At 46.3% G+C, this 25,169-nt stretch overlaps 11 protein-coding genes and 1 non-coding gene across 12 annotated transcripts; 4 read left to right on the top strand and 8 right to left on the bottom strand.

Annotated features, from left to right (window-relative positions):
- Positions 1–173: 173 nt before the first annotated feature.
- JR316_0001307 (MutS protein-like protein 4) lies at positions 174–3,614 on the bottom strand (the record flags this gene model as incomplete). Its single annotated transcript, XM_047887117.1, has 20 exons — positions 174–373; positions 429–466; positions 517–563; positions 622–640; positions 700–750; positions 808–827; positions 877–989; positions 1,050–1,150; positions 1,423–1,564; positions 1,670–1,721; positions 1,774–1,855; positions 1,898–1,956; positions 2,006–2,284; positions 2,341–2,418; positions 2,479–2,634; positions 2,698–2,786; positions 2,925–2,995; positions 3,056–3,250; positions 3,306–3,378; positions 3,431–3,614. The coding sequence occupies 20 exons, from the start codon at positions 3,612–3,614 to the stop codon at positions 174–176; spliced, it is 2,049 nt and encodes a 682-aa protein (XP_047754863.1).
- Positions 3,615–3,662: 48 nt separating this feature from the next.
- JR316_0001308 (uncharacterized protein) lies at positions 3,663–3,953 on the bottom strand (the record flags this gene model as incomplete). Its single annotated transcript, XM_047887118.1, has 1 exon — positions 3,663–3,953. One exon carries the CDS (start codon positions 3,951–3,953, stop codon positions 3,663–3,665), a length of 291 nt encoding a protein of 96 aa, XP_047754864.1.
- A 269-nt stretch (positions 3,954–4,222) lies between these two features.
- On the bottom strand, positions 4,223–6,313 carry JR316_0001309 (uncharacterized protein; the record flags this gene model as incomplete). Its single annotated transcript, XM_047887119.1, has 6 exons — positions 4,223–4,452; positions 4,518–5,538; positions 5,598–5,873; positions 5,923–6,035; positions 6,100–6,185; positions 6,240–6,313. The coding sequence occupies 6 exons, from the start codon at positions 6,311–6,313 to the stop codon at positions 4,223–4,225; spliced, it is 1,800 nt and encodes a 599-aa protein (XP_047754865.1).
- Positions 6,314–6,766: 453 nt separating this feature from the next.
- JR316_0001310 (uncharacterized protein) lies at positions 6,767–8,345 on the top strand (the record flags this gene model as incomplete). Its single annotated transcript, XM_047887120.1, has 3 exons — positions 6,767–7,012; positions 7,072–7,213; positions 7,276–8,345. 3 exons carry the CDS (start codon positions 6,767–6,769, stop codon positions 8,343–8,345), a joined length of 1,458 nt encoding a protein of 485 aa, XP_047754866.1.
- A 416-nt stretch (positions 8,346–8,761) lies between these two features.
- JR316_0001311 (uncharacterized protein) lies at positions 8,762–9,379 on the bottom strand (the record flags this gene model as incomplete). Its single annotated transcript, XM_047887121.1, has 2 exons — positions 8,762–9,076; positions 9,131–9,379. 2 exons carry the CDS (start codon positions 9,377–9,379, stop codon positions 8,762–8,764), a joined length of 564 nt encoding a protein of 187 aa, XP_047754867.1.
- Positions 9,380–9,431: 52 nt separating this feature from the next.
- On the bottom strand, positions 9,432–9,731 carry JR316_0001312 (uncharacterized protein; the record flags this gene model as incomplete). The annotated part of the gene is made up of 1 exon (XM_047887122.1): positions 9,432–9,731. One exon carries the CDS (start codon positions 9,729–9,731, stop codon positions 9,432–9,434), a length of 300 nt encoding a protein of 99 aa, XP_047754868.1.
- A 2,659-nt stretch (positions 9,732–12,390) lies between these two features.
- On the bottom strand, positions 12,391–15,819 carry JR316_0001313 (Vacuolar protein sorting-associated protein 35; the record flags this gene model as incomplete). The annotated part of the gene is made up of 11 exons (XM_047887123.1): positions 12,391–12,663; positions 12,716–12,865; positions 12,916–13,404; positions 13,460–13,579; positions 13,631–14,054; positions 14,104–14,249; positions 14,313–14,801; positions 14,868–15,159; positions 15,216–15,522; positions 15,575–15,671; positions 15,730–15,819. 11 exons carry the CDS (start codon positions 15,817–15,819, stop codon positions 12,391–12,393), a joined length of 2,877 nt encoding a protein of 958 aa, XP_047754869.1.
- A 2,475-nt stretch (positions 15,820–18,294) lies between these two features.
- JR316_0001314 (uncharacterized protein) lies at positions 18,295–20,486 on the bottom strand (the record flags this gene model as incomplete). Its single annotated transcript, XM_047887124.1, has 4 exons — positions 18,295–18,568; positions 18,621–19,126; positions 19,179–19,526; positions 19,575–20,486. The coding sequence occupies 4 exons, from the start codon at positions 20,484–20,486 to the stop codon at positions 18,295–18,297; spliced, it is 2,040 nt and encodes a 679-aa protein (XP_047754870.1).
- A 505-nt stretch (positions 20,487–20,991) lies between these two features.
- JR316_0001315 lies at positions 20,992–21,085 on the top strand. The gene has a single exon. It is a non-coding gene; the product is annotated as a tRNA-Gln (tRNA).
- A 219-nt stretch (positions 21,086–21,304) lies between these two features.
- On the top strand, positions 21,305–22,612 carry JR316_0001316 (uncharacterized protein; the record flags this gene model as incomplete). Its single annotated transcript, XM_047887125.1, has 4 exons — positions 21,305–21,425; positions 21,504–22,246; positions 22,306–22,371; positions 22,421–22,612. 4 exons carry the CDS (start codon positions 21,305–21,307, stop codon positions 22,610–22,612), a joined length of 1,122 nt encoding a protein of 373 aa, XP_047754871.1.
- A 103-nt stretch (positions 22,613–22,715) lies between these two features.
- Positions 22,716–23,471, bottom strand: JR316_0001317 (uncharacterized protein; the record flags this gene model as incomplete). Its single annotated transcript, XM_047887126.1, has 2 exons — positions 22,716–23,262; positions 23,323–23,471. 2 exons carry the CDS (start codon positions 23,469–23,471, stop codon positions 22,716–22,718), a joined length of 696 nt encoding a protein of 231 aa, XP_047754872.1.
- Positions 23,472–23,800: 329 nt separating this feature from the next.
- On the top strand, positions 23,801–24,378 carry JR316_0001318 (uncharacterized protein; the record flags this gene model as incomplete). The annotated part of the gene is made up of 3 exons (XM_047887127.1): positions 23,801–23,950; positions 24,016–24,131; positions 24,189–24,378. The coding sequence occupies 3 exons, from the start codon at positions 23,801–23,803 to the stop codon at positions 24,376–24,378; spliced, it is 456 nt and encodes a 151-aa protein (XP_047754873.1).
- Positions 24,379–25,169: the final 791 nt, after the last annotated feature.

Consider the following 25,169-nt stretch of genomic DNA (forward strand, 5'->3'; position numbering starts at 1 on the left):
GTATTACATATCCGTCGAAACGTTTTCGACCTTGTATGTATACTTAGCCACGAAGAAAAGCTTTTGCAATATCGGCCTGAAATCTTCCAATGTAAGCAAGTAAGTCTGGATCAGGCAATGCAGAGTATTCGTATGCCTGTGTTAGTTGTGTTCGCAGCTTCAGGCCAGCAGCATTAGAACAGCATAACATAGATGGGGGTCCAAATGAAGAAGAAATACTGCACCCTTAATAATGCCTTCCTGCGGATTGTGATTTTATGGCTTTCGCTGGATTCTTCATTCCGCGTCTGCAAGGCGGAGAGTTTCTCCGCAACTCTTTTGGCTTCAACGAGAACGTCTGGAGGGAGATCAGCAAGTCGTGCAAGTTCAATCCCTAGTGGACATGTCGTCACAAAATAGAGTCTGTCAAAGGAACGTGAAAAGCAAACCATAGTGGCTGAAATCTTCCGAGGCCCCATCCATTATCCTAATGACAGAGATATTAGTCTCCTATTTACCGTTGAGTTACTCTCTGACTTGTATTGAAAAGTCATCCCAAAATTTGTGGATGATGAACGGCTGCGCTATTTGAGTAACGTGAAGTAAGCTTCTGCTCGCGTTTATACAAACAGAACAACCTACCTGCACAGAAAGATGAAGGCTATAAAAAACTGGTTGATAACGATTATATCTGCTTTCTGTAGAGCCGTAATGACGCACTTTATAACTGTTGGTTGTCTTGAGAGCGTCTTGGTAAGCTCTCCGAAGTGACTGCAAAAATCGTTAGCAGACAATTCACCGGAGAATTGTTTTCGGAAAGGCAGATACGTGGCGAAGAAGACAAATGGCTGCAAAACAGGTTAAGGATCCGGCTCAGATATCAAAACATAAGCACACTTTTAGGGCAATCAATCCTTCCGCAATGGAATGCGATATTCCAACCCCCTCTCTAGGTGATGTTCCCCGTCCCAGCTCGTCGACTAGCACCAAAGACTTTGGGGTAGCCAAACCTGTAGGTATTAAAGCGAGATTCATGATCAAATTGATATAGAGGCACGAGTCTAACGTACCCAGAATCATGGCCGAAGAAGCCATCTCACTGGCAAAGGTGCTCAAATTTTTTTCAAGGTCATCCTCGTTCGACAGGCGGGTCAAAAGAAAGTCGTGGATCCTGATAATAGGAGTGATTCACAATTAAGAGACATCAGTAACTTGGAGACAAAATCACCGAACCTGAAGCTGGCATATTCAGCTGGGACGAAGCATCCACAAAGGGCCATTACTGTGAGTAGACCTATTTGACGTAGATATGTGCTTTTTCCTATCTCCATAGTCAGTATACGTAGAAACTTGCAGGAAAAAGTACATAAGAAGCTACCAGACATGCTATATTGATTGAATAGTTGATCAGACTTGGAAAAAGGTGTGGACATTAGAACGTACTTGGGTCCTTGAATAATTTGAAAAGAAGATGAGTCGTCGCAGTAGACGTCATTCGGTACAAGACTCCCTGCACTTTGTACAGTCTCAAGTATAGGGTGGCGGCCTGACTTGATTGCCAAGGTGCCCGTAAACTCCGGGCGAACTGGTCTAGCGTCAGATCAATTTTAGGGTGAAAACACATTAACTGAACCATAATTGCGCACTACAACAAGGAATTAATTTTACTGAGCCAAGGAGCAATATATACGCTTACTGATAGAGGCATGAGCAAACGACCACAGCATATCAACAAGGGCAACCTATGCTGCATATGTCAGTAATACCCCCTAGATAATGACGTTGATTTCTTACAGCTTCAGATGCTTTATACAAAGCTCCAATATCAGCCACAATCTCTGCCATCAGATCTTGTATAATTCTGGGTGGTTTATAACTTCAAATTCAATTAAGCATGTCAACATAAAGAACGACGCACTTGTCACTAAGCATCAGGGCCTCGTCCAGCGCATCTTTCATTCGTGAGTTCATTTTTTTCTTGACAAGAATCAATACCGGTAACACGGCAACACGCATCAAGTCTTACTAGCTCCATACTGGAAAACATCCATCGTGCCTTCTTCATTGTGACATTAACAAAACCTTTCGGTAGCTCTCCTTCAAGATCATTTTTCTTTAGCACGAAAACAAAACCTGTTTCCTGATACACAAGTGTCAACGGCAGATTATACTCTTCTGAGAGACTTCGGTTTAATTGGTAGATATCTCCAATATTTTCTTTATAAGTTTCTCGAGCAACGTCAAGCAAACGGTTGCAGTTGGCCCGAACTGCATAAACACGGGCGTTGAGCGCGGCTAACCCACCCTTCATAAAGTGCATTAGTGTTTTGATTCGGCGACGTCTAGAAAATTAAAGCAGACCTTTGTCGGTGCACACTCTTCGTTAAGATTCGAAGATATTAACTTGTCTATTTTGTCGAGCCTTTCATCAGAAAGCATCTATTATTTACATCGTAAGCGATTATATATATATCGACCAAATTAGACGTGAAGACGCACACCACAAACTATGCGCAAGAGTTGAGAACGGCAGCCTTCTATTGCCTTCTGAAGCAGTGGAAGGTTTTTGACTACGTTCCGTAAATTGAGAATCTGAGTGACGCGCTGGGAAGCTGGCTTTGCACTGGTCGATGGGCGAACTTCCGAAGAGACAAGCTATTTCGATCATCCGAACGTAAGTAACGTCTAAAAGCAACTATCGGTAACTACAAGACTTACCGCTGCAATTAACTTATCGAAGTCCATTTTATTGAGCGTCTTTAAGGCGTCTCGGACGTACGAGAAGCGATCCTCAGCATTAATTAACTCTAAAATTTTGATTAAGGTGTTTTAATGCCATGCAGAAGTGCTTTACCGTCAACGACATCCAAACGTGCGTCTACAGAGCTCTGAACTATCAAGCTGGTAAGCCTAAGGCGGGAATAGGTACCTTTTCATGGTCATACCTGTGATAGGAGTCAAAATATTGACCCTCAACAATCTGGATGCCATTGGGGTATACGTATAATTGAGAACACTGGAGAAAAAGTATAAGTATATGTATATGCGCACAAATGTGGAGGATAACATAACATACCCAAACAAGGAATGGGACGATTTTTTGTGTGTCATGTTGCCAACGAGTTCGAGATTCCGAGCTGTATCAGGATCTATCATCATTGTACCTTCGACCGGAACGTATTTGATTCGAAGAGAACCCGCAGCGAACCGAGTGTTGAGCCTGCCTTCTGCGTACTTGAACAGGGCACAGGCAGCAGACAATGCATAGTATCTAATTATTGTATTCAAGCTGGTTTTGATAACTTGAGGAGCAACGGAATGATTACTTATTAGAGACAGCTAGAACAGTTCCAGCACGTTCATCGTCTTCAACGCACAGCTGAAGCACAAACTCAAGTCCTTTAGCGTCGTTAGAGACTCGGCCAACGATATTCGAGGTATAGAGACCCACCGCCTGCATCGTTCCAATAACGCCGACCGACAGGTTCGATTTGTACACCGGGGAACTCCTCTCTGATGTATTCCACAAGGAGCGAGGTCGACGACGATCTCTTGCCGGATGGAGCCAAAGCAGCATCGGCAGCAGATAAAAAGGTATCGGGGATAAGAATCAAACACGGACTGTGTACATGCATTTGGTGGAGGGACTTGACATAAGTCTGACAATCGGCGACCTAACGTTGTCACTGTAAAAGGCGCATATATTCTACATGAGGAGGATAGCGAACCTGAACAAGCATGACTTTCCCGGTATCCTTGTCTAGAGCGGCAATTCCGACCTCCCTCGAGACACCGCGTCCTTCGAGCACAGCTAGCACGTATGAGCCATCGTATCTAACAGAAGCCGAGGTTTGTGGACGCGCTGTTGTAGGACGAGATTGTCCTGTGACACCTGTCCAAGGTCGGCTTTGCTCCGTCGTCGAATAAGAGCGTGATTGGGCGGTCCAGGGGCGACTAACTGGTCTAGAAGACATAGCAAATTAGACGGAGACCAAACGATGATGAGAAGTCAGTAATAAGAGGTCAAAGTGTTAACCAATCGAAGCAGCAGCTGTTCGTTTTATTTGGGCGATCAAGTTAAGAACAAATAAAGCATCTCAGGCAATAGTGATTATAATATAAGTATAATAAGAGCAACATGGATAGAAGAACGATTGTTCAGCATGTATCCTTGGGACAGCGTCAATAAAATGAACCACTAAAAGGAGTGATGCTTGAAGCTTGAAGACGTACAATACTAATCCTAAACCACAGATTCATCCACTTCCATCTGATCATCATTTCCGGAAGCCCCATCAGGTGGAAGTGGCTCATGGTTCAAGTAACAAGCCAATTCTGTATCCCACACGTACTCGTGCTTCAAGAGACCCGTAAGGACTTTGTATGCATAGGCATCGGCATACGGAACGCCACTTCTAGGATCCATATAGTGTGCTTGTCTGCCTGTTATCGGGCATAGCTGCCTCGGCCGTGCTGCAGTAATTCGTCAATCGGCATCCAAGAATATCAATGACGCTGGAAGAATAGCAAAAACTTACATAGCGGACGACCTTTGCCAACAAATACCTTAATTTGGTCCCATTTGACATGGTCACCGAACATGGACTGCATACTTTGTGTCCATGTGGGCTTGGGAGTACCTTTTTGCTGAGCCAGTTCATGAACGACGTAATTTTTTGTGACTTTTTCAAGTCGATATTCAGGCTCAGGAGGCGGTGGAGGTTGTGGAGGTTCAGTCTCCGTTATTGGCAGTGGTTGTACAGGCTGTTCAACGGGATTTGGGGTAGCAGGTAGAGTTGGTTGTTGTTGAGAAGTACCGTCGACAGGGTCAGCAGGAGTTGATGTAAGGACGGGTGGCGTCGTTGTAGATAGCACTGATGCAGTAGTAACGGTCGAAGGAGCTGGGGGAGGGATGGCCGTAGTCAGGGGTGTTTGCACTGGACTGACTGGTGGCCAAGTAGGAAAGGGAGAAGCGGCAGGGTCCACGAAAGGTTGATAATGAAAAAAGGTAGTCAGGGGAGGGGTATTTACCTGGGATGGAGCAGCCGACGTTGATGCGTTGGTTGATACTACAGCCATACCAGCAGTATAACTGTATGTGGTGGGAGTGAACAAAGTACCAGGAGGGCCGTAAATGCTTCTGGACATAGTTGATGGAGCATAGGCTAATGAAGAAGTAGGTCCCGGTGTCAAAGTAGACGAAAAGGGGGAAACAAAAGGTGCCGGGGTTGAAGTAGAAGTAGAAGAAGTCGAGGCAATTATTTGAGTGGAAGTAATTGGCGTTACAGAAGTCAAAGCAGGTACAGGTGCTGATATTGGGGGCGGAGAAGGAAGGGGTGGCACTTCGACCTTGACTTCTTCGACCCGGCTAATCCAGCGGAGCAGTGGGCCCTCAACTGTTGTTCGTACAACTCTTGCACGTTTACGCTTTTCAGCTTCATTTTTGAGATAGTCGCGGTGGTCAACAATATTTCCCTCTTCTGTGTCCAAAGCCAGCGCAATGAGTTCCGCCTGGGTATATGTTTTATATTCAATTTTGGCTTTCTTGGGCTGCGCTGCCTATTACTTGATCAGACAACGATGGCTGATAGAGAAGTCAAAGGAAAAATATAATTCACCCTTCTCGCCTGAACCTGCTTTAGACGCGTCACAGTAGCAGTCGTGTTCTGCATAGTATGCTTTCTCTGGCTTGTTCTTTTGTTCCCGTCGGCGTCGTCTTTCTTGCTCTGTGCAACAATGTCCCCACTCTCTGCGTCTACAGCTTTGCCGACAACAACGCGCTTTATTTTCAATTTGGGCTTCGGGTCGGCTGATAGTTGAATGTCGGGATTGAATGACGTCCTGTTTTTCGCGTGAGCAGCAGCAGTTATCTTTTCAAGTCGAGTGCGTGCAGACTGTATATATCCTGTTAGCGCTTGTCTATAAGATGAATATAAGACCTACTCTTTTGACCATTCGTTCTTCCTGGAGTACTTCGTTCTCACCCGCTTCGTTAGCTTGGTTTTCTGCCTCCTCATCCGTGCTTTCAAAGTCTGAGCCGAATTCGTCTTCCTCAACTGAGGTGTAGTTCCCCTGACCAGTAAGATATTTGGATGGGTGACGATGGGGTTCCAAGCATACCTTTATCATTCACGAAATCATTATCATCGTCCAGCTCTTTCATATTGGCTTCCTCAAGCGCCATCTCGGCCAGGGCGGCCTCCATTCTGGTGTACAAGTATCAACACATTGAAAAACCCCTAGGCCACCAAGTTGCATACCGATTTCCTGCTGTGCTTCTCTTCGACCTCCGCGTCACCAGCAGTTCCGGTTGTTCCTCTGTTGTATCTGCCATATTTTGAGGTGTAATGTATCACAGATACCAAAGAGAGTGTATGAAGCTAGACGAGACCTGACAAATCCTGACGGAGGACGTCACTGAGATCAAGTTCAAATTGGCACTCCGCTTCACGCGACCGTGACGGTGTTCCGACGCTATTCCATGCACCATCACCTCATCCGTCGGTTCAATGATGTTTTGAAGCCGACCGCAGCATGAATTGCTTATGAAAACAGTATTGAATTTTCTCCGCGACATTTCAGGGGCCGCAGCGTTTTGCGTATGGCATGGGTTGTTTTATCCAGCAACAAGCGACATGGTGTGAAAATGACTCATCGTCCAACCCATGCCTACACATGTGGAATATTCTCAAGGAGTTAAAACACAGTGCTATTTGGATCCCCACCTGATCGCGACTTTCTCCTTGTCCACTCCCGTCACGGTATCTGGAGAGTACACATACCAAGGATGGCGTCCTCAAGCATCTTGCCCGCAACGGTCCTGGACTACAGTGAGCAGATACACTCCAAGGAATCCAACTACATTTCCAAGTTGTCCGAAATTGGGGGCATTGTTACCACCAGTCGCGAAGCTTTTGTGCGCCGTGTTGACCCAACCGCCTCCGACGACATCGATGCTCTACAGAACCCAGAATTTAAGCTTCCCAGTTGGAGATCCCTATTCATTATCATCGGGGGAAATGCAGTATTCCAGGTTAGTCACTTGAGACTATTTTCAAAGAATACTTTCAATTCTCATGCCATACAATATAGCTTTCTTTCTTCATTATTGTTTCGTCTGCTAGTGCATATGCTGAGCATCTGGGAGGATCTGCGACATTTTCTGGTTTGACTATTGGTATCCCCACGGTGTTTTCAGGCTTCACTTTGATTTTCGTCACGAAATACGACGGAGGTATGCTTCACGTCTCTTTCAACCGACCATCATGGCTTATGAGCGTCGATTTTAATCTACAGGTCAATATGCCGGGCCTTTGAACTTGGCATATGGATCAATGGTCTTAGGGAATATCCTCTACGCACTAGCATACAAGGCCAACTTCCTTTACCTCATCCTCATCGGTCGCATCGTATCCGGATTTGGTTTTATTTCGTTCATGTACAGCAAAAGATATTGTTCCGACCCTCGCATCGTCGGTATCCGCAGACGTACCACACTTGCAGGGCTGCTTGTAGTAGGACAGGCGTTTGGCTTTTCCGCTGGCCCTTTTTTCGGTGGATTACTGTACAAAGTTGGCTTTGGGAACCAGGTTTTCAACGGCGTGACTAGCCCTGGCTGGATCATGGCCGTCATCTGGTTGATGTTTTGGGGTTTGAGCAACCTTATGTTCCAGGATGTTCCCCGTCAACAACGACCCCAATCCATCGAACTGTCGCCCGTTGATGGCACAACCGAACATAGTCAACCACCCCAATCCTTCAAGGCGGCGCTTCGGGAGATTACACCGCCCCAATGGGGTGTGATAGTGTGCATGTGCTATTATTCCATGACCTGTTTCCTCATCCTGGGCAGCTGGGAAGCCAACATCCCCGTCTTTACCGCTGAGGCCCTTAATTATTCGCCATACAACGCCGGCAACTTCATCGCTCTCGGCGGCCTCGTTTCCTTCCCCTTCCTCCTCCTAAACGTATGGTATGCCCGTCGCATTCAGGACCGCGTCATTCTAGCTATTGGCACCTCCCTCGGTATGCTCGGGCTTCTCATAATGCTTGCTATACTTCAAACCTCCAAGGTTACTTTTGGCTCTCTCTTTGTGTGCTGGTTCCTTATAGCACTGGGATTCAACTTGGCCAGCACGTGCACCTTAAGCCTCCTGTCCAAACAGCTTCCCGACACTTGGAATCGGAAAGTTAGTATGGCCATCCAGTATAGCAATTATACCGGGCGTGTCACGGGAGCCATTCTCGGAGGAGCTGGTGTCAAGATGGGTATGACGAATTACATTGCTGTTCAGCTCAGTGTAGTTGGCCTCGGCGGTGTAATGTACTTGACGTTATGGAAGCAGCTCAAAGCCAAAACTGGTTGAAAAATCATGGGGGAGCTTGGGTTAAAATGCAAAATTTAGATTCCTGAATGGAATCAATGTCATAAAATAGATCTGTAACGAGAACCATACGCTGCTGTTTTCCTTTTGTTATCGGGAGCGTGACAAACTTGAAGCAGGCAGTTCCATCGAGATTCGGTATACCCGCCTCTGTGTAAAATATCCAGGATGGAATATTTTGCGTCAATTTTTTTCATAGTTTCAGGGTAACACCATGCCTTCGAGATCCGTTAGAATTCTAATTCCGCTCTATCCAATTCCATAATATACCAATTTGCCATATTAACAAACAGATGTATAGTGCATTGAAAGGTATAGAATATTTTAGAGGATATAAACTATATAGTAGTACAGCTACACCAATGAAAAAAGGTCTCCAGACTTGATTAATAAAACAATCAATTTTCACCGTCATCCGACTCCTCGTCGTCCTGGTCGTCGTCATCACCTTCATCATCCTCTTCTTCGCCCTCCAAAGAGTCATTCCCATCACCACAACACCCGTAGGAGGATCCATAGTAGCTTTTGACGGTATTATACTCACCAACAAGCTTGCTTCCGTTCTTCGCTTTGAAAGTGACAATACTAACAATTTCGCCACCCAGATCACGATTGGAGCCTCCCATTGGGTAGCAACCCAGTTCTTTTATGATATCCTTGAGATACATTGAAGTCATTCTCTCGACCATATCCTCAATCTTGTTGATACGACGCTATGAACATATCGTCAATTGACTCGGCTGGAAAACGTTTAAAAAAGAACATACCCTGACTATTCTGTCGAAGCCTTCTGGGTCCTCGTCGTATTCCCCAGCCTCAAATTTCTCTTCTATCTTTTTGATAGCGGTGCATTCCTTTTCGATGCTATGTCCTGCCTTGAATCTGCGTTCCAGTTCTTCAAGAATGAATTTAGAGCATTCTGGGACAGCGTCAGGACGTGGTGTTTTGGGGAGGTTCATAGCATCCATAACGTCCGTAAAGGCAGGCATTATGAAATATGAGAGAATCTCTTCCATAAAATCCAGTTCTTCCTACACAAACACGAAAAAGGCACTCTGAGAAGTAATTTTAGACCGACACGAGAATGTATATCTTGGTTGCCTTATCAATGGCTCGCGTCTTAACAGACTCTTTGGGGGGCGGTATTTCCTCAACTTCGGAGTCGCTTATCTCGTGCACAATGGGGGGATGGTCGGCCTTTTTCTTTTTGGATTCGGACGCGGGTTGAGAGCCCAATGATTCTGCGCGTCCCCTCTTTACGCCAGCGGTAGTCGTATTATTTGTTTGAGCTGAAGTGGGGATGGCTTTGGCAGCTTCCTTCGTTTTCGACGCTGCTACAGTTTTTTTGGTGGTCTTTTTAGGAGGCATTGTAAATGTTGGGGTATGAGGGTTGTTGAAAATTAGACGCGTCGAGTTTTGGACGAAAATGTCGCGATCATTTATGAACTCCGAGATCACGTGTACGTGTCGCGCGACGCCGAACACTCCGTTGAAGCTTCGTTTTCAGTAGACTTCGTGTTCAACAGTGGATCACTACGTTCAGCGGATCCATAGAGGGATCCGCAAATCGGACAGCCATGTTAAGCCCCACCACGCCGCTTTCGTCTCTGATCGCAATACCGTCCTCGAAGCCGACTCAGCTTGACTGGGTGACACGGTCTTTTTCATCTGAATACCCATGATTTCCATTACGCACAAGATGGGCAAAATCACTGAGTGCAATACAAGTAGGCCAACAAGTCTCTGGGTGGAATGAGATGGTACATCGACTAACAATGTCTCAAGGCAACATAACCCATACAACCGACCTCGAAGCGCGGATGGTCGATTCGTCTGTCTTTTTGACGCGGGCCCTCCGCAATCCTTACAAACCCAGCCACTGTGCAAAATGCCTCTACGGAGCTCTTTGTGAATCGACAGTCCAGGAGCACTGTGTCAAAGGAACTACAGGAACAATCGAAATAAAACCGAAGAAAAAGTTGAAATCCGAGTTTTGGGAGACTCTCGTCACATTTCTATTTCTGAAGCGTTCCGACAGATAAATCGAGCAGTTGATGGAGTATATGGCTGAGTGTCAATGTGGCAATGATCTCAGCTTGGTCCGTATAAATCACGAGCAAAAGACTCTCTGGCGATATCATACGCCGCTCGGACGAACACCCACAAACCAAGACAACGCAATTGGAGACGAGGAAGTAATTGCAACGAAAGACTTTGACTCACACAGCTGTGGATTTATCATCAATCTCTTTATATGCTTAACGTCCCCAATCAGTCGCACCGTTTACTCTCGGTCTGCTGTGAAGGGCTGTTCGAACTCTTGGCCCAGGAAGTTGACCGATATGATACCCTTTGGACCCGACGATTTTGTAGAAAGCATTATCCAGTGGCACCGCTTTATCGCACATCCAATACTCTTTCATTTAACGGCATCGGTCTTACAAGCTTGCAAATTACTCGTTATTCCAAGTCTAATCAAATTCAACTTTTTTTCCACCGTCGTCGATGCGATGAAGGCAGTGATCAACCAAACCATTATAGATATTCCTCTGGAAATACATCTTCACGCCCAGTGCAACCTTGACCAACGGCGCGCAGTGTTACGCATTACTCGGAGAATGGACATTTCTTGCAGTAGCTGGTTGTTGCTCCTAGGGGTTTGTACGGATAACATCCCGTTTGCGTATTCATCTGCTCTTTTCCAAGGACTTACCACTAGAGCGGTGCAAATATGTTCTATCCTCCTTTATTGCCATTCGCGCCTGAGCTTCTGCTCTAAAATTGAAGCGACGCGACTCGCTGCCATCGCACACCTTTTGCTTCGAGATTATGGAAGGGATGATCCCAGAATTCAAGATATGCCTATACATCCTCTCATCCTGCAAACTGACAAGGCCTGCACTCCTGTAATCATTGGTGACGAATACATTACTGAGGCTTTGGGCTTCATAATTAATATTCGACGTGGTAATGAATGTGGGGCGCCAGGTTGTCAAAATACTTTCCAAACTTCAGGTCGTCGGTTTGGGCGCTGTGCACGATGCCATACTGCCGCCTATTGCAGTAGCGAGTGTCAAACAAGGGCATGGAAGACAGGCGTTTATCCGCATAGAGATGTGTGTCCTGTACTCAAGGCGTTGGTGGACAAAGGCGGAGGACCGAAACTCTTTTTCTCCGGAGTCAAGGACAAAATAGTTCCAGCTGAAGTTGTATCTCTTTGGAAAGCTGCTGCTATGAAAAATCAAGACTTAGTCCTTGTTGCCGAATGGGCAAAGTCATTGCTTGACTCGAAACAGTATCCAATTCCTGATTACACCCGCCATGTTCCCGGATATGAGGATTACAACGATATACTCGATAAGTTGAGCTCGAAGGGACCAACACGTACGTAGTGATTTCAATTTTTTTTGTCATTAAACCACTCACGATATATATGTGGCACCGCTTATTATATTCAGCCGCCTATCTGAATCGTGTAGATGATGGAGAGGAAGTCGATCGCCATGGGTGCTGCAAGAAGTGTTGCAAACCACGCCTCCGTTCATAGAACATTTTTTCTCGAGCTGTTTTCCCAACATTCTCTTGCTTGTCCTAGTATCGTAGCATGCGGCATCGTAAACGCCATTCTCGACCTTTTCTGTTTCAGTGTTAACAGTCGCTCGAACCTCCAGTGTTCTTGTTCGCAGTAAGCATGAATTAATCCATGTTAACTAGTTTCATTAGTTGCGTGAATTAGCTTTTGATGCTCTGCAAATTTGACTGGGTAGCTTGTTCATTAGCCTCGCGACCAGGCTGGATAAGAGAAGGTCCCTTACTTGACTTGCACTTGCAACTACAGTCAGCAGAATTGATTTACAATAACTCAAACAAATCATCAACGGATCAAGAAACAGGAACGAAAAAAATAAATTGAAAACCGAGAAAACAAACATGATCAAGTAATGTACAGCGAATTAAAACAACCACCCTTTCCATCCATGAATGCACTACAAAATCACTACACAGCAGTCGATTCTAAACAATTTAATTAGCGTGAGATGCCCATCTTCAACAGCGCACCAACTACGTCGACCTCATCCCAGCGCGAGTCCACGGTACCCGTGCCTTCGGATGCAGCATATTTCCTCCGTTGGATGTACAAAAGGGTATTCCGGAAATGTTTCGTGATCATTTCAGGCGTTTGAGTGCCTTCAATGAGTCCAGGAGGTGCGCGTTGTGATGGGTGCACATCAGGAGAGGATATGTTATCGATACTTGAAGTAATAAGTTCGACGAGGCTGTTGACAAATTTAGGGGCAACCTGTACAAAACCATTCAACAAGATGATAATATAACAGTAGACTATATCTTACAGCTGGGGCACCTCGATCAAGGTAGTACAAGTACTGATCAAGGGCGTCACAATAAAGTTGCACTGTAACGATCTCCTCAATGGCGGAATTGGCGATCCGCAGAGATTTCTGCAAACATTCAAGAACGCGTTTACTGTCTTGATGTGGATACTGTAGAAAGATTGGATTAGTGTTCGCATAGGCAATTAAAAAAGACGTACTGCTTTAGCAACAGTTTCTCCATCTTCCTTCGTGGCAGCCGGCTTCTCAGTGGTGACTGGTTTCTCAGCAGCCTCGGTCTCTCCATCAGCAGGTGGTGGAACTTCTTGCCACCATAAATGACTAGCCAAACCAACGGCTGTAGCTTGATGGCTCTTCTTCAATAACTTCGCCCCGTGCAAGGCCGCCTTGGTGATGAGGGTATCGAAGTTATCAATGTTGAAAACCTTAGCGCCTGCCAATGTGCCAATTATTAGTGTAATAGCCTGCAGTTGTGCCCGCGACTCCGAGATGCTGTCTTCGTAAACAGTGAAAGCCTGGACGTAAAAATCGTAAGAAAGATCTTCAAAACCACATTCATCTGCAATTTGTGCAGCGAGAAGGAACAGTCGTAGGGCAATATTGGGAGCATCCACGGTGGTGGCGAGGATCGAGGTCAGTTGGCGAATAAATTTGAGAATGGCTGAGACCTTGGTTTCCCAGTCGGCCTCCTGAAAATTTGTGGTCAGAAAAAATCAAAGCATCATGAGAATCACGAAATCGTACGTCATGTTCCCGGTTCTTATACCGTCTGCAAAGCTTGATGGATGAAGTGATTAACGCAGGGAAAGTGAATCGCATACGCTCTCCACCCATGTCAAAGTGTTTGCGAGCAATTTGTAGCAACTGCGACGATTGTTTAATAGCCATAAAAGGGTGGAAAGTGATCTAACCCACCTCAAATTGAACATCGAGGGACTCAGAGCGGAAAAGATGAACCATTCTTGCAACCCAACCCTGTTCTTCTGCTAGCTCCTCCCGCTCCATAAAGTATGGCCCTTGTCGTCTCAAATCGCGCGAAGTAGGTATCTGGCCATTGGGTATAGATATCGGTCCTGAGTCAGTCTGATCCTTTATCAGGACATGGCATAACTCTAGTACACCATCAACATCTTCGGGTGCCTCAATAATAGTTTCATTCTTGAGCACCGATGACACAATCGAATGGGCAATAGATCGACGGGTAGTGAAGAGTTGCTTTGTCAGTAAGGGGACATAGTTTGGGATGGCAAGCAGGGTGAGCACAGATTGGTATGAGTTGATAGGCGCGACAAGCAGCGATGCGAGATTGGCTGTCGTTTGTTGGGTGTTTAAGTCGGGGCTATAAGTTCATGAGCTAGCCTTCAATCTGGAAAGATATTGGTACATACTTATCCGCATACTCTTTGATTTTATCAGCAGCAAATCCAAGAACTTGGTCAACGTACTCCAGTCTGTCAGGGTAGCAGCTCAACGACAAATTTGTCAATGACACGAAAAGGGCAGTGATATCCTGTATCGAAAGATCCGGGCGAGCCTAAACGTATGGTACATTAGTCATAGTCATTAAATTCAAGCATTAAACAAGCAGGGTACGTACCTTGATAAGTTCAACAACTTGTTTCCAAAACACTTCGAATAACTGCACATCCTCCGGCACACCGCGGAATTTACGGACAGGGGTAGCCTCCTTGTCTTTGCCTTTGCCAGCGTCGTCTCCACTTGTGGGTGTCTCTGGCACAGGAGACTTGGGTGCCTCAAAGGTTGAGGATGCTGTGGCTGGTGTAGGAGTTGCACCCCATGCGTTGGTTTCAGAGGTAGGGGAAGTCGGTGAGGCTGCCCGATAAGCGCTATTTTCACGAGCTCTGGCCTTTTGTAGTTTGACCTTTTCAGCAAGACGGCGTGCCGCTGCCTCTTCCTGTCGTTTTGTCTCTTCAGGATCTTCGTTCTCAGCTTCTCGTGCAGCGTAGGATGCCAAGCGGTCAATGAGGGCGATGACTATTTGCTTAATGTTGACTTTAGGATGTAGCTGAGCAGTCGCAGAGAGGAAGGGTCCAAGTGTGTGAAGATGGAACTCATCAGTGAAAACCTAGCAATAAACCTTTGGTTAGAACATGAAAAGAATGCATTCTGCAAATTTTGGAGAGGTTCTGACCTGGATTACAACCTCCATGAGGTATTCCTGCGCAATGACATCCTTGCAATTAACAACCTGCTCCAGGATGCTGGGTAAAATGGTTTTCTGATACATGTCGAGATCCACGCCATCTAACTGACTTAATCTGACGAGATTGGTCCCTACGAGAATGCGAAGTTCGCGACGTTCCATTTCGCGCTTTTCGCGGTCCCTTGAGTGACCCTGATGCTGAAGCCGAACCCATAGTTTGTTCATTTCAATAAAGTTGGTCAAGACAAAAGAAATGGAATCCTGTAGGTTTCCAGTGGGTCTTTGTGGGCGCACTATTAGGGCAGACTGCGGTCAGGATAATAATATAGCACGCACCCTGGTTCAAGTCCAACAGGAAGATGGTCTCTCGTCTGTCCACTCAAATAATGACGAAGAAAAAGCCCACGAATTGGGTGAAGGACACCACGCGACATCTCCATCATATCCTTCATGATTTCCTTCACGGGTGCGTCTGGGATGGACATATAGACTGAGCCGACGGTGATCATGAGATACAGACGTGGAATGATATTCCCCGCGTATTGGACCAGTTCATAGAGGTCTGCTAAATGGTGCCGCGACTGAGTATGCGCCTCGTACAAGTAATTCGACAAATGTCGCAAAGCATCGAATACGGCCATGTCTGCGAATATTGTGAGAAATAGGGACAACGACCCGGAAGGAGCTCGATTTACATAGCTCATAATATTGTTTTGGAGACAGGGACGACGTTCGAAGTTCTGCCAGCATCAAGCTTGCGCTCTTCAAAGCATCCATAAGTTGGTCCAATTCCTAACATTATTGATGAGATATAAGAAATAGGATCCACAAAGTTGGTGGAGAAACTAACCAAATGCCTTTTCATTTGCTGAACTTGAATTTTGACGGTATTGAGGGCCTCGCTAAGTAGCTTGCCCTCCTCCATAACCGGAGCGGCCATTGTTGCTGTATTGGTCGCCAGAGAATGTATGGCAGTCGGGGTCGATACTTAGAGCATGTACAACTGGTAACTCGCCCGACGCCCGTCACTCACTTGCCAGTGTTTGGCTGCGCTTTGCACCATCATTTGTCAGCAGGCCAGTATCGTTGTTTCCGCACTACAGCGACGACCGTGAAATTTCAACGTTCTATCATCGACTATGAAACTCTGTGACACTCCTGCTTTATTGCGAGTCGCGAAGTGTTGACCACGTCCGGGAACGCTGCAGAGTAAGGTTGAAATCTCAACCTACCCTTGGGGCGGCCAGTGATGCTGTTGAACAATATATCTGACACCAGTGGCCAATGCTCAAGTACCCTGGGATGCAACAGAGATCATGGATAAAACAACGAAATTCAGGAGACGGAGCTTGGCCAGGTGTACGATTTTCCAAGCACATGGCATACACCTACACGAGGCGTGTCGGAGTCATCGCCGTCGCCTAAACGATTGGTCATGGTCAGACTTCAATGCAGCTCTCAAAACCACCTTTTTCAATCATATCGTCTTGCTTTTAATCTATTTTCTTTGACTGATCTGTTTTTTTTTCTTGATTATCTATTGGTAGAGTGTAGGTGACCGCAAACTACGACCCCTGTAGCGACTCTGACATGTTGCACCGGATTTCTTGAGGTATGATATATCGGTGTGTTCGTTCGTGTCTAGGCCATTGTTGGTGACTGAATAGGGCTGAAAATAAAATTTTGGAGGAAGCATAGCTTCAGAAATCACCTCTCTGTCAAATTTATTGTCAGCCTATCTTAATCTACATTCGGATTGGTTCGCTTGAAGCATTAAACGCCTACAATTACGATGCATAATCATCTGTTATTGTTCTATTCTTACTTCCCGGTTGCCAACAGTTATGCTTCTCTTCAAGTTCCCTCCCGCTCACCGGATAGACAATTGAAGACAGTCAAGGTCGACTCGGTGCTTCTATTATGAATGCAGCAATGGCATATCTACCCGGACTATAAAGTTGGTTCAGGCTACTTCCCTCTGACGTCCCCAGGTCTACTGTAACAGCTGCAACTCATCTGCACCCGGATTGACGTCCTTCAAATCCTAGTACACAGCCGAAACTTGCAATGGACTCCTTCAGTGCCACGCTCACCATCGAATCCGTCCAGACCTTCGAGTCATTCCCCTCTGACGAGGAACGAAGCGGAACTGCAGGCAACGCTTACTGCGTTATCGCATAACAAAACTTTCTTGGGAAATATCCACATTCATGAGTATGTATGTTCCTTCGCATTACTTCACAAGTATCAAAAGACCTAATATAACAATTTATGTTCAGATTATTACGACTTCATGCCGCATTTTGTATTCGTCCGCGACACTCATCATCATTTCCATTATCAGCATATCCATCTTCACCACTACCGCTTCACAGACTCTATCGCTCGCATTATCATCGTCGTCATAACTGGCATTGTAACATCACAATTGAAACTCATGGGAGGGGATTATCAGGACGTATGCCAGCCTAGGCATTTCTAGGGGCAGCCAATTAATATAGCCATTTCGTTTTCACTATTATCGCTGTATTTGCTAGGAAATCATTCTGGATCATTATCATTATCACCAGTACCAACATCAATTATTCATTACTCGCACGAGGAAAATTACACGAATACACATTTAAATCCGTTTTAAAGTAGTTCGAGGTTTTTCTAAATATCGCGAACTCCGAATCCAAGCGGTTGTTGTACTAAGACAATAGTGTTGTCAAGATGGGATCACTATGTGTGTCATGAAAACTTTTAATCGTTATGCACCATAAATAGGGCAGTGGCAATGATAACAAGAGAACCATTTGAAGCTGATGAAATGAGTTTAATGTCCTGCATCATTCAATTGTGACTAGACTTTGGGGATATACAATATGGGACATTGCGCGACTAGCTTGTGACGCATCGGCTAATAAACTGGCTCATTCGAAAGCTGTCGAAAGGTAATTTAAAGACAATTAGGAGAAGGCATGTTGCACCGTGGGGAAAGCGACTCGGGCGCATTTGACACGGGCGTCAAACCTCGTGTCAATGTGAGAGGCTTAAATTAGAAAATAACAATAGACGACTGGAAAAGTAGCTTCTCAAATGCATTGGTCCAGAGTTTGTTATATCTCTGCCCATTTCCCATAGCAATTTAGCCTCAGCTTAGTTGATACATTAGTACTATTATAACCTGGGCAATTTCCCAAGTACATAACAACGAATAAACAGGCAAAATTTCCGAGCAATTGTTACTGGTGATGGCATACAATGCTCAGGCTTTGTCTGTTTATCGTAAGACCCCTCTGCGTTAACCTTTGTACGCATGCGCAAGCTACGAAGATCTTCCAGAATATTTGTTCCGAAAAGGCTTCGCTTTACTACATCCTTTAAAAATAAAGGATCAACTGAGGCTACATAAAGTAGATGAAGATGAATATCAAGAATAATCTGGATCCCAAAATTCCGGGTAATTGTGCCAACCACCAAATGCAGCCCAAAGGCGTTCTAGCTCGCGGTCAAATAGAAATTTTTCATGCCCTTCTTCCTCGGCCGTACGGCTCTGCTGACTGTCCGTAACACTAACAACCGCACGACCGAATCCTACGATTTTGGTTTTATTCCCTTCCCCTATTAGAATTTTATCGGGGCTTAAATTACGGTGTCGGACTCCCTTTGCGTGGATGTGGCGTAGCTTTGAAGCAGTAGACATGCTAAGATAAGACTGTTTAGCTTTTGTCTGAACGATTGAACGAAGATGCTCACTGAAGTTCAAGTATCCAAGGATGGCTGAGATTCAATGCAGGATATAATTGGTATAAATGTCTAAGCGATATACCACCGTAATCCATGACCATCGCGAGAGTATCCGAGTCTTGGTCTTCGAATAAGCCATGAACGGGCACACAATACTGCTCAATCTCCTCGAACTGACTCATATGTTTGTAAGTCATATATTCATTCTGCAATTCTTGTCGTTGCTCGTGCGAAAATGCCAATTTTACGACAAGCTTACGGTGCAGCACTTCTCCAGAATTGAGAGTGACCAAAAGCTTTGCATTATGGATAGATTTTTTGGCGGATACGTTCTCAAATGGTTGGTCGAGGACAAGTTCAAGGCATTCATGGGGAAGAAACTTGGTTTTCGTTGACACAGCGTTGGTAGATGGGTTCAGTTGGACGCGGAGGAATGTTGCTGGGACGGGCGAACAGTAGACCCCGTATTTCAGCGTGATCAAAGCCACCTCCCTCTCCCGTATCTCTCGTGTGATCTATATATATGAGTAAAGTCATTCGAATTTTGATCAGATGCTTCTAACTTACCGAACTACTATCGTTGATATTTGAATTGTCGTGTAGTAGGTCATTATGGCTGGAGTGCACAGAGTTATGCGTTGGCCCTTCTTGATCGGGGGAGACATCCGGTAGTGTTCTGCTCACTTGCGGAGGTCTTTTCGACTGAATAATAAATCGGTCAATCATATCCTCTGCGATGGCAATGTAGAGCCCAATGTGTAACTTCCCGTAGGCAGGATCATTACACTTGGTAGGGTCGATGAGGGGGGAGATGAATAGGGTCTGCGATGCTCTATGTCGAATGCCAATGCGCTCGTACACGCCGCAATTGATAACGATAAATGTGGAGTCGGTTTCAACAGCTCGCGCCCACGCCTACAATTTATTAGCACCTCGCAAGTAGATAGAGGCATGGAATCCTACGTGTTGGATGTACTGGTCAACGTCGACTCTACTGTTGACAGATTTGTCGGCTTTTCGGGGGATGGTGATATGGCGTGGCTTCTTGACTATCCCACTATTCCTGAATGGAGGTCGTGTTTTCAGATTGTTCAGTTTGGGGTCCCACAGAGACCTGCCAGCATCTTCGGGCACTGAATTATCCGGCATATTCTTTAATCCTTTGGTTCCAGACGTCTCCCAAAGAAATATTCCACTAGATATTCGCCGTACAATCATCATCCCCGTTGGCGAAGGAGGGAGAAAATGCCAGAGAGCAACATGCGGAAATATGTTTTGAGCGTCGTGCAGTGCCCTGACTTGATATGGCATAGTGTCTCGATTTTCTGGAGCGACACTTTGCACATTCGGAGCAATTGGCTCCGAATCCCTGTTATTTACAACAAGTCTCTCCGGAAAAAGATTAAGTGTAGACTCGGAAGAAAAGTCATTTTCCGTGTACTGCCAAACCAGTTCGAATAAATTGGTCCACGGCATGGGGCCTGCATAAAAAAGATGCGACGCAAGCAAGCTACTGAAGTGTCCCGCAGTCCGTTTATACCGAATGTTCATATTCCGAGCGTCGTCAAGAGTTCCGATCCTGGAAAGAAGGGATTCCTTGGGCAAGACCGAGAACCCGTCTACTGGGAATGTTTTCTTGTGTGCAAGATAATACGCAATGGATTTATCGGTAACCTGTGATAAGATCTGGGCAATTTGCGGAAATTCTACTACTCGACGGCACGTAAGATTAGGAGAGAGATGACGGTCGTGGAAGGTTAAGGGTATCCGCTTAGGTTTCAGTGGCTCTGGACGTCCATCTGCTCGAGGAAGCGGGTCGGCTTTGTAGTTTAGTGCTTCTTCGAGGTAAGGCGAGAAAGGGTCGTTGGCGTCCATGGTGTTGCTTTTCAAAGAAAAGAAAAACGCTAAAGCTTTTAGAACCGAGTTGAAGGCGTGCTGCCTTTGTTGATGCTAGGACCCTCCCATTGGCCTTTCATTTGTGTCTTGAGTTGTCCCTTGTTATTTAAGATCACATTAGTGATAAATGAAATAATAGTAACAATGGGGTCCATATAATAACAGAATGGCTGTAGAGGTTGGCGACCAGGGCGTTCCACATGATGAAGACCTAGGAGAGCAAGGTTGAAGCCGGGTACACTGTGGTGCAATCTGTTACTGATAGAATTGACCAGCATCGCGGAATAAACAGAGGTAGATTCAATTCATCACAAGATGCCAGAGTCATGCTTATGAAAAGAGATAAGGCAGCTAAGTTCTGAAAACCGAATTGTGAGAGCAGGAGAAAGTTGGAAGGAAGTCGAGCGAAGCGACTCACTGGGTCGTGTGGACATAGGCAGCAACTTCTTGTAGAGATAATTTACATTACGTCACAGCGTTGCAAGGCGCTGTAGTGTAGTGGTTATCACTCAAGATTCTGATATCCTTGAAGAAGCCTTGATGTTCTTGTAACCCCGGTTCGAATCCGGGCAGTGCCTCTTTCTTTTTATTTATCAATTTCTTCCTGAAACTTTTACCAGAACGCATTATGAGGACGACCAACAGGATGGTGGAAATGAGTCGGGATACGTTTTTTGTATGTAACGTTCAGAGACATGACAGGAAGGAGTGATCGACACTTTCTATTTAAAGCTCTAGCCAAACAACATGTAATGAAATACACCTTTCTGCCACGTCCAAGTTAGTTTACACCCATCATGTCTACCCCCGAAGCTCGTGCAGCTCGCAAAAAGGCCATTCTGAGTCGAGGATCTGACCGACTGGCCAAACTTACCACGTCGGCGCGCGGTGAAGACGCACCTGCATACCTTCACGATGGTCAGTAAACGTCATTCCATGTGCTTGTCCGTGTAAGTGTCGAATGAGGAAGCAGTTAGCTGAGGTTTAGTATGGCAGATCCACCGCTTGCTGGGATTGGGATGTCTGTGCCTGCGACGAACATGAACACGCGGAATTTTTTGGGGGAGGAGACGGCTGATATGCCTATGCCTACGCCTGTGTCGATGAGGACGAGGACGAGCTTGTCGCCTTCGCCGAGTCCGCAGCCTGTGCGCAAGGTGACGCCTTCGCGGAATGCCCATGCCACTACCAATGCCAATGCCAATGCCAATGCGAATGCGAATGCGAACATCTTCGAGGGGCTAGGAGAGAATGGCGCTGATCCGTCGGTGTGGGGGCCAGAGCAGCAGCAGCAGTTTTTGCAGGCGCTGATGAATGCGTCCAATGGAGGGGGGCAGGGGCCGTTTGGGTTCGGTGCTACCCCAGATGCGAGTGTGCCATCTATGGAGAATAACCCGTTCGCTGCGCTTATGGGTCCTATGGCTGGAGCGGAAGGTGGTGGTGCTGGAGGAGGGGGGTCTACGATGCCGCCGTTCGGTGGTCAGGGAATGTTCCCCGCTGCTATGGAGCCACCGAAAGAGAAAACGCGGATGCAGAAGGCGATGCCGTTGCTGCATCTTGTAGCTGTGTGGTGTCTTCTCGCGTACTTTGTGTTGTGGGCGGAGCCGCGGACGTATAGGGATGCGGTGGGTGAGGATGTCGGGCTGTCTGCTATGGGTATTTGGCAGCGGTGGTCGAATCTAGGCCAGAAAAATGCTACGCTGGGAGACGCGATGCGCGCGTTCAAGGTTCAGATTGTGGTATGTATTTTTTTGTTTTGGTCAGTCGAATTTTATTTTACATGCTGAGGATTATTTAGCCTTTCTTTTGGGCATTTACGACACTTCAAGTGGTGTTGCATTCGCTGCGCATCTTTTCTGGATTTGTGAGATTTACATTTTCGTCATTTTAGATCGTTGCTAATTATTAAACAGGATACTGTCCAACCACCGACTTTGCTGGCGCTGGCGTTGCCTCACTTGCCCGCGCCACTACCATCTCTCATTATCAATTCATTGAAATACATCCAGATGGGGTCGTTATTCCTCGACGACCTGTCAGGACTTGTTGTAGGCGTTGGGTTCATAATATACTTCTCGGGATGGTTTGTACAGAGTCAGTCGTGACAGACGCACTGTATGTAGCTTCACCGCGTCCGGATCCGGATGCATTAAAATGTATATATTCACGCCAATGATAATAATATCGATGTTGTAGAACTCGGAAACATCAAGTTGAGAGGGGAGTGGCGAATGGTTTCGGCGGAGGAGCTTTAGATTTCGCCCGCTTTGCAGGCTTCTTCTTCTTCCCTGCAGCAGCCTGCTTCCGCACATGCTCGGCTTTCTTCTCCGGGTGTTTCTCGAGGTACTCGTCTAGCGTAGGGAGTTTCGACGAACTTGGCTTGCTCTCCGACTTTGTGTCCACCTCTTCATTTTCTTCTTCCGGGAGCACAGGCCGCCCCGTCTTTTCGCAGTGGACAACGTGGCTCTTCCATGGGTCCCCGCCGGCGGTGTTCATAAGTTCTTTAAGGATAGTCGTCGACCGTTTGTCGTTGATGTCGAACTTGTGCACGTTGCCGTCATCTGTGCGTTTTTGGTCAAAGTTCCAGTTCGCCGCCGCGCAAATTAAAGATGAAGAAGGGGAAGTGTGCGCACTGAATTCTAGTTCCATCTCTGCTCTCCACTGCTCGCTTTTCGACTTTCGTTCCCGTCGGACTTCAATATCCAAAGCTGGGTTCGCCCATCGTATTTGAGGTAGGTTCTCCTTTACAAAATGCCTAGAACAGGTTGAATATGAGCATAAATACTGCAGAGAGTGTTTGAAAAGGCGCATTTACCGTGCACCGAAGTGGTCATTTTGAGACGCGAGGGAAAGGCGGAGGCGTTTGACGCCGGACAGAGTCAACCGTGGCGTCGCGTTGAGATGTGCTAGGAGGTTGGTTAACTTGACGATGCCCCCCGGGAAGGTTTCTGATCTTGGAGGCATTTGAAAAGGAAAGGAAAGGTATAGGTATATGAGCTACTAGTAGGGCGCGTCAGTTGCAAGTGACGGAAAGACCGCCTAATTTTCTGATGTTTGTGCTTATTAGTTTTGGGCGGTCGTCTGAGGCTTGAGCTTGAGCGATCCCTTCTTCATTTTGTACATGTACACTCTGTGCTTAGGGTAGCCCGCCCATATCGCAACCTCTTGCCTGTCGATTACAAATACGCCAGCTAGGTATAAAAGATGGGACAGTTATTAACTACCATGCACCCAGCACTCTTGTCAACAACTTGTTCTCGTCTCTTCAAGATTCGGCCGCCTTTTCAGTCACCATGAGCTATCTTGTTCAGATCTTCGTGCTCCTACTTTCAGTGTCTTCTGCCTTGTCGACTACAATTCCTGGTGTAGTAGGACCTGATGTCAGCCTCGCAAAGGATTCTGAGCAATACAAAGCTTGTAAAGCTGCCGATCCAAACTCAGTCGTATGTCCTCCCTTTTTAAACCCTGCTGATATGATATACTCATGGCGGATATTTGAAGTTTGCAGGCATTCGTTACGGCGATGGGCCACCTGAAATGGTACAATATAACCAATGTGTTCCGTGGCGCAAAGACGGGAAAATCATCAGCAACGCCGTATATTGTCGACCTGCATCGTGCTATGTATATGCGTGCGTACATATTTGTCGCCTTTGGACCACGTCTATGATCTTGCTACAGGGACGAAGAGTGTACACAAGGACCTACTACACCAGGGCCCGTTGACGTTCCGGTGTCGCTCGATTTTTTGAATGCTGCCGATTTCGTAGAATTGATGGGCCAAAGTGCCTACTGCTCCCCAAACAGTCTCCCTCGCGTTGATTTTGAAAATGTCAGCCCTGGCCTTGTTTCCTTTGTTACGAACCTATAATGCGACTGTGCTATCTGTTTATTACTATTTATTCATGCGCCATCGTTTATCATCGACTGTATTCTTTTCATCCTCCAGTAAATTCACTTTGTATATGCGTCAATGCTATACAGGCTCCCCGCCCTCGGCTGCCCTGTTCCACTTCGGAACCGACCCGAGGGTCATTGTTCTTTGCACATCACCTTGTCCGCCGTCCCTCGATCACTCTACCCTCCTCTACCTTCTCTCTATCCACAACCCCTAATTCAGCAGCTTATGAACCCGCAGTCCCCTTCAACCATTTCATGCGTCAAGTAGCACACAAGCTGCTCAGTCACTAGCCCAATACCCACTCGCAATGTTCCTTGCCTGGAATTCACAGTTATGCGGCATGCCCATCGTATACTTGCCTTCGTCGAATCGGAGACTATCAAAGAGTCACAGGAAGGCACTGTCTATACTTTAATCTGGCGCTCATAATCGGTTTAATGTGGTGCCTCAAGTTGCGCACCTGATAGTGCCGAGTTCGACCATGGTCCTCGCAGACGCGTGCGGCGTGCACCCTCTTCGGGCAGGCCTTTATCTAGCAATGAGGTCGACATGCTATGGGAGCGCGGGTCAAAAGGTTTAATGAATGCGACTTCCACCAGGTGAGACTACATTTCTTCTGTTTGAGATGTGCTGCACAGCTATGTAATCGTCGTTGATGCGTCGTGCCGTCGACGTCGTCGCTATTGGTAGATATAGCATATATTTTAGTTCACCAACTCCAGATTCACATCTTCGTTAGGGATCACGGTTAACATGGACAT

The sequence above is a fragment of the Psilocybe cubensis genome, chromosome 1 (genome assembly GCF_017499595.1).
Source record: "Psilocybe cubensis strain MGC-MH-2018 chromosome 1, whole genome shotgun sequence".
Classification (NCBI taxonomy): Eukaryota; Fungi; Basidiomycota; class Agaricomycetes; order Agaricales; family Agrocybaceae; genus Psilocybe; species Psilocybe cubensis.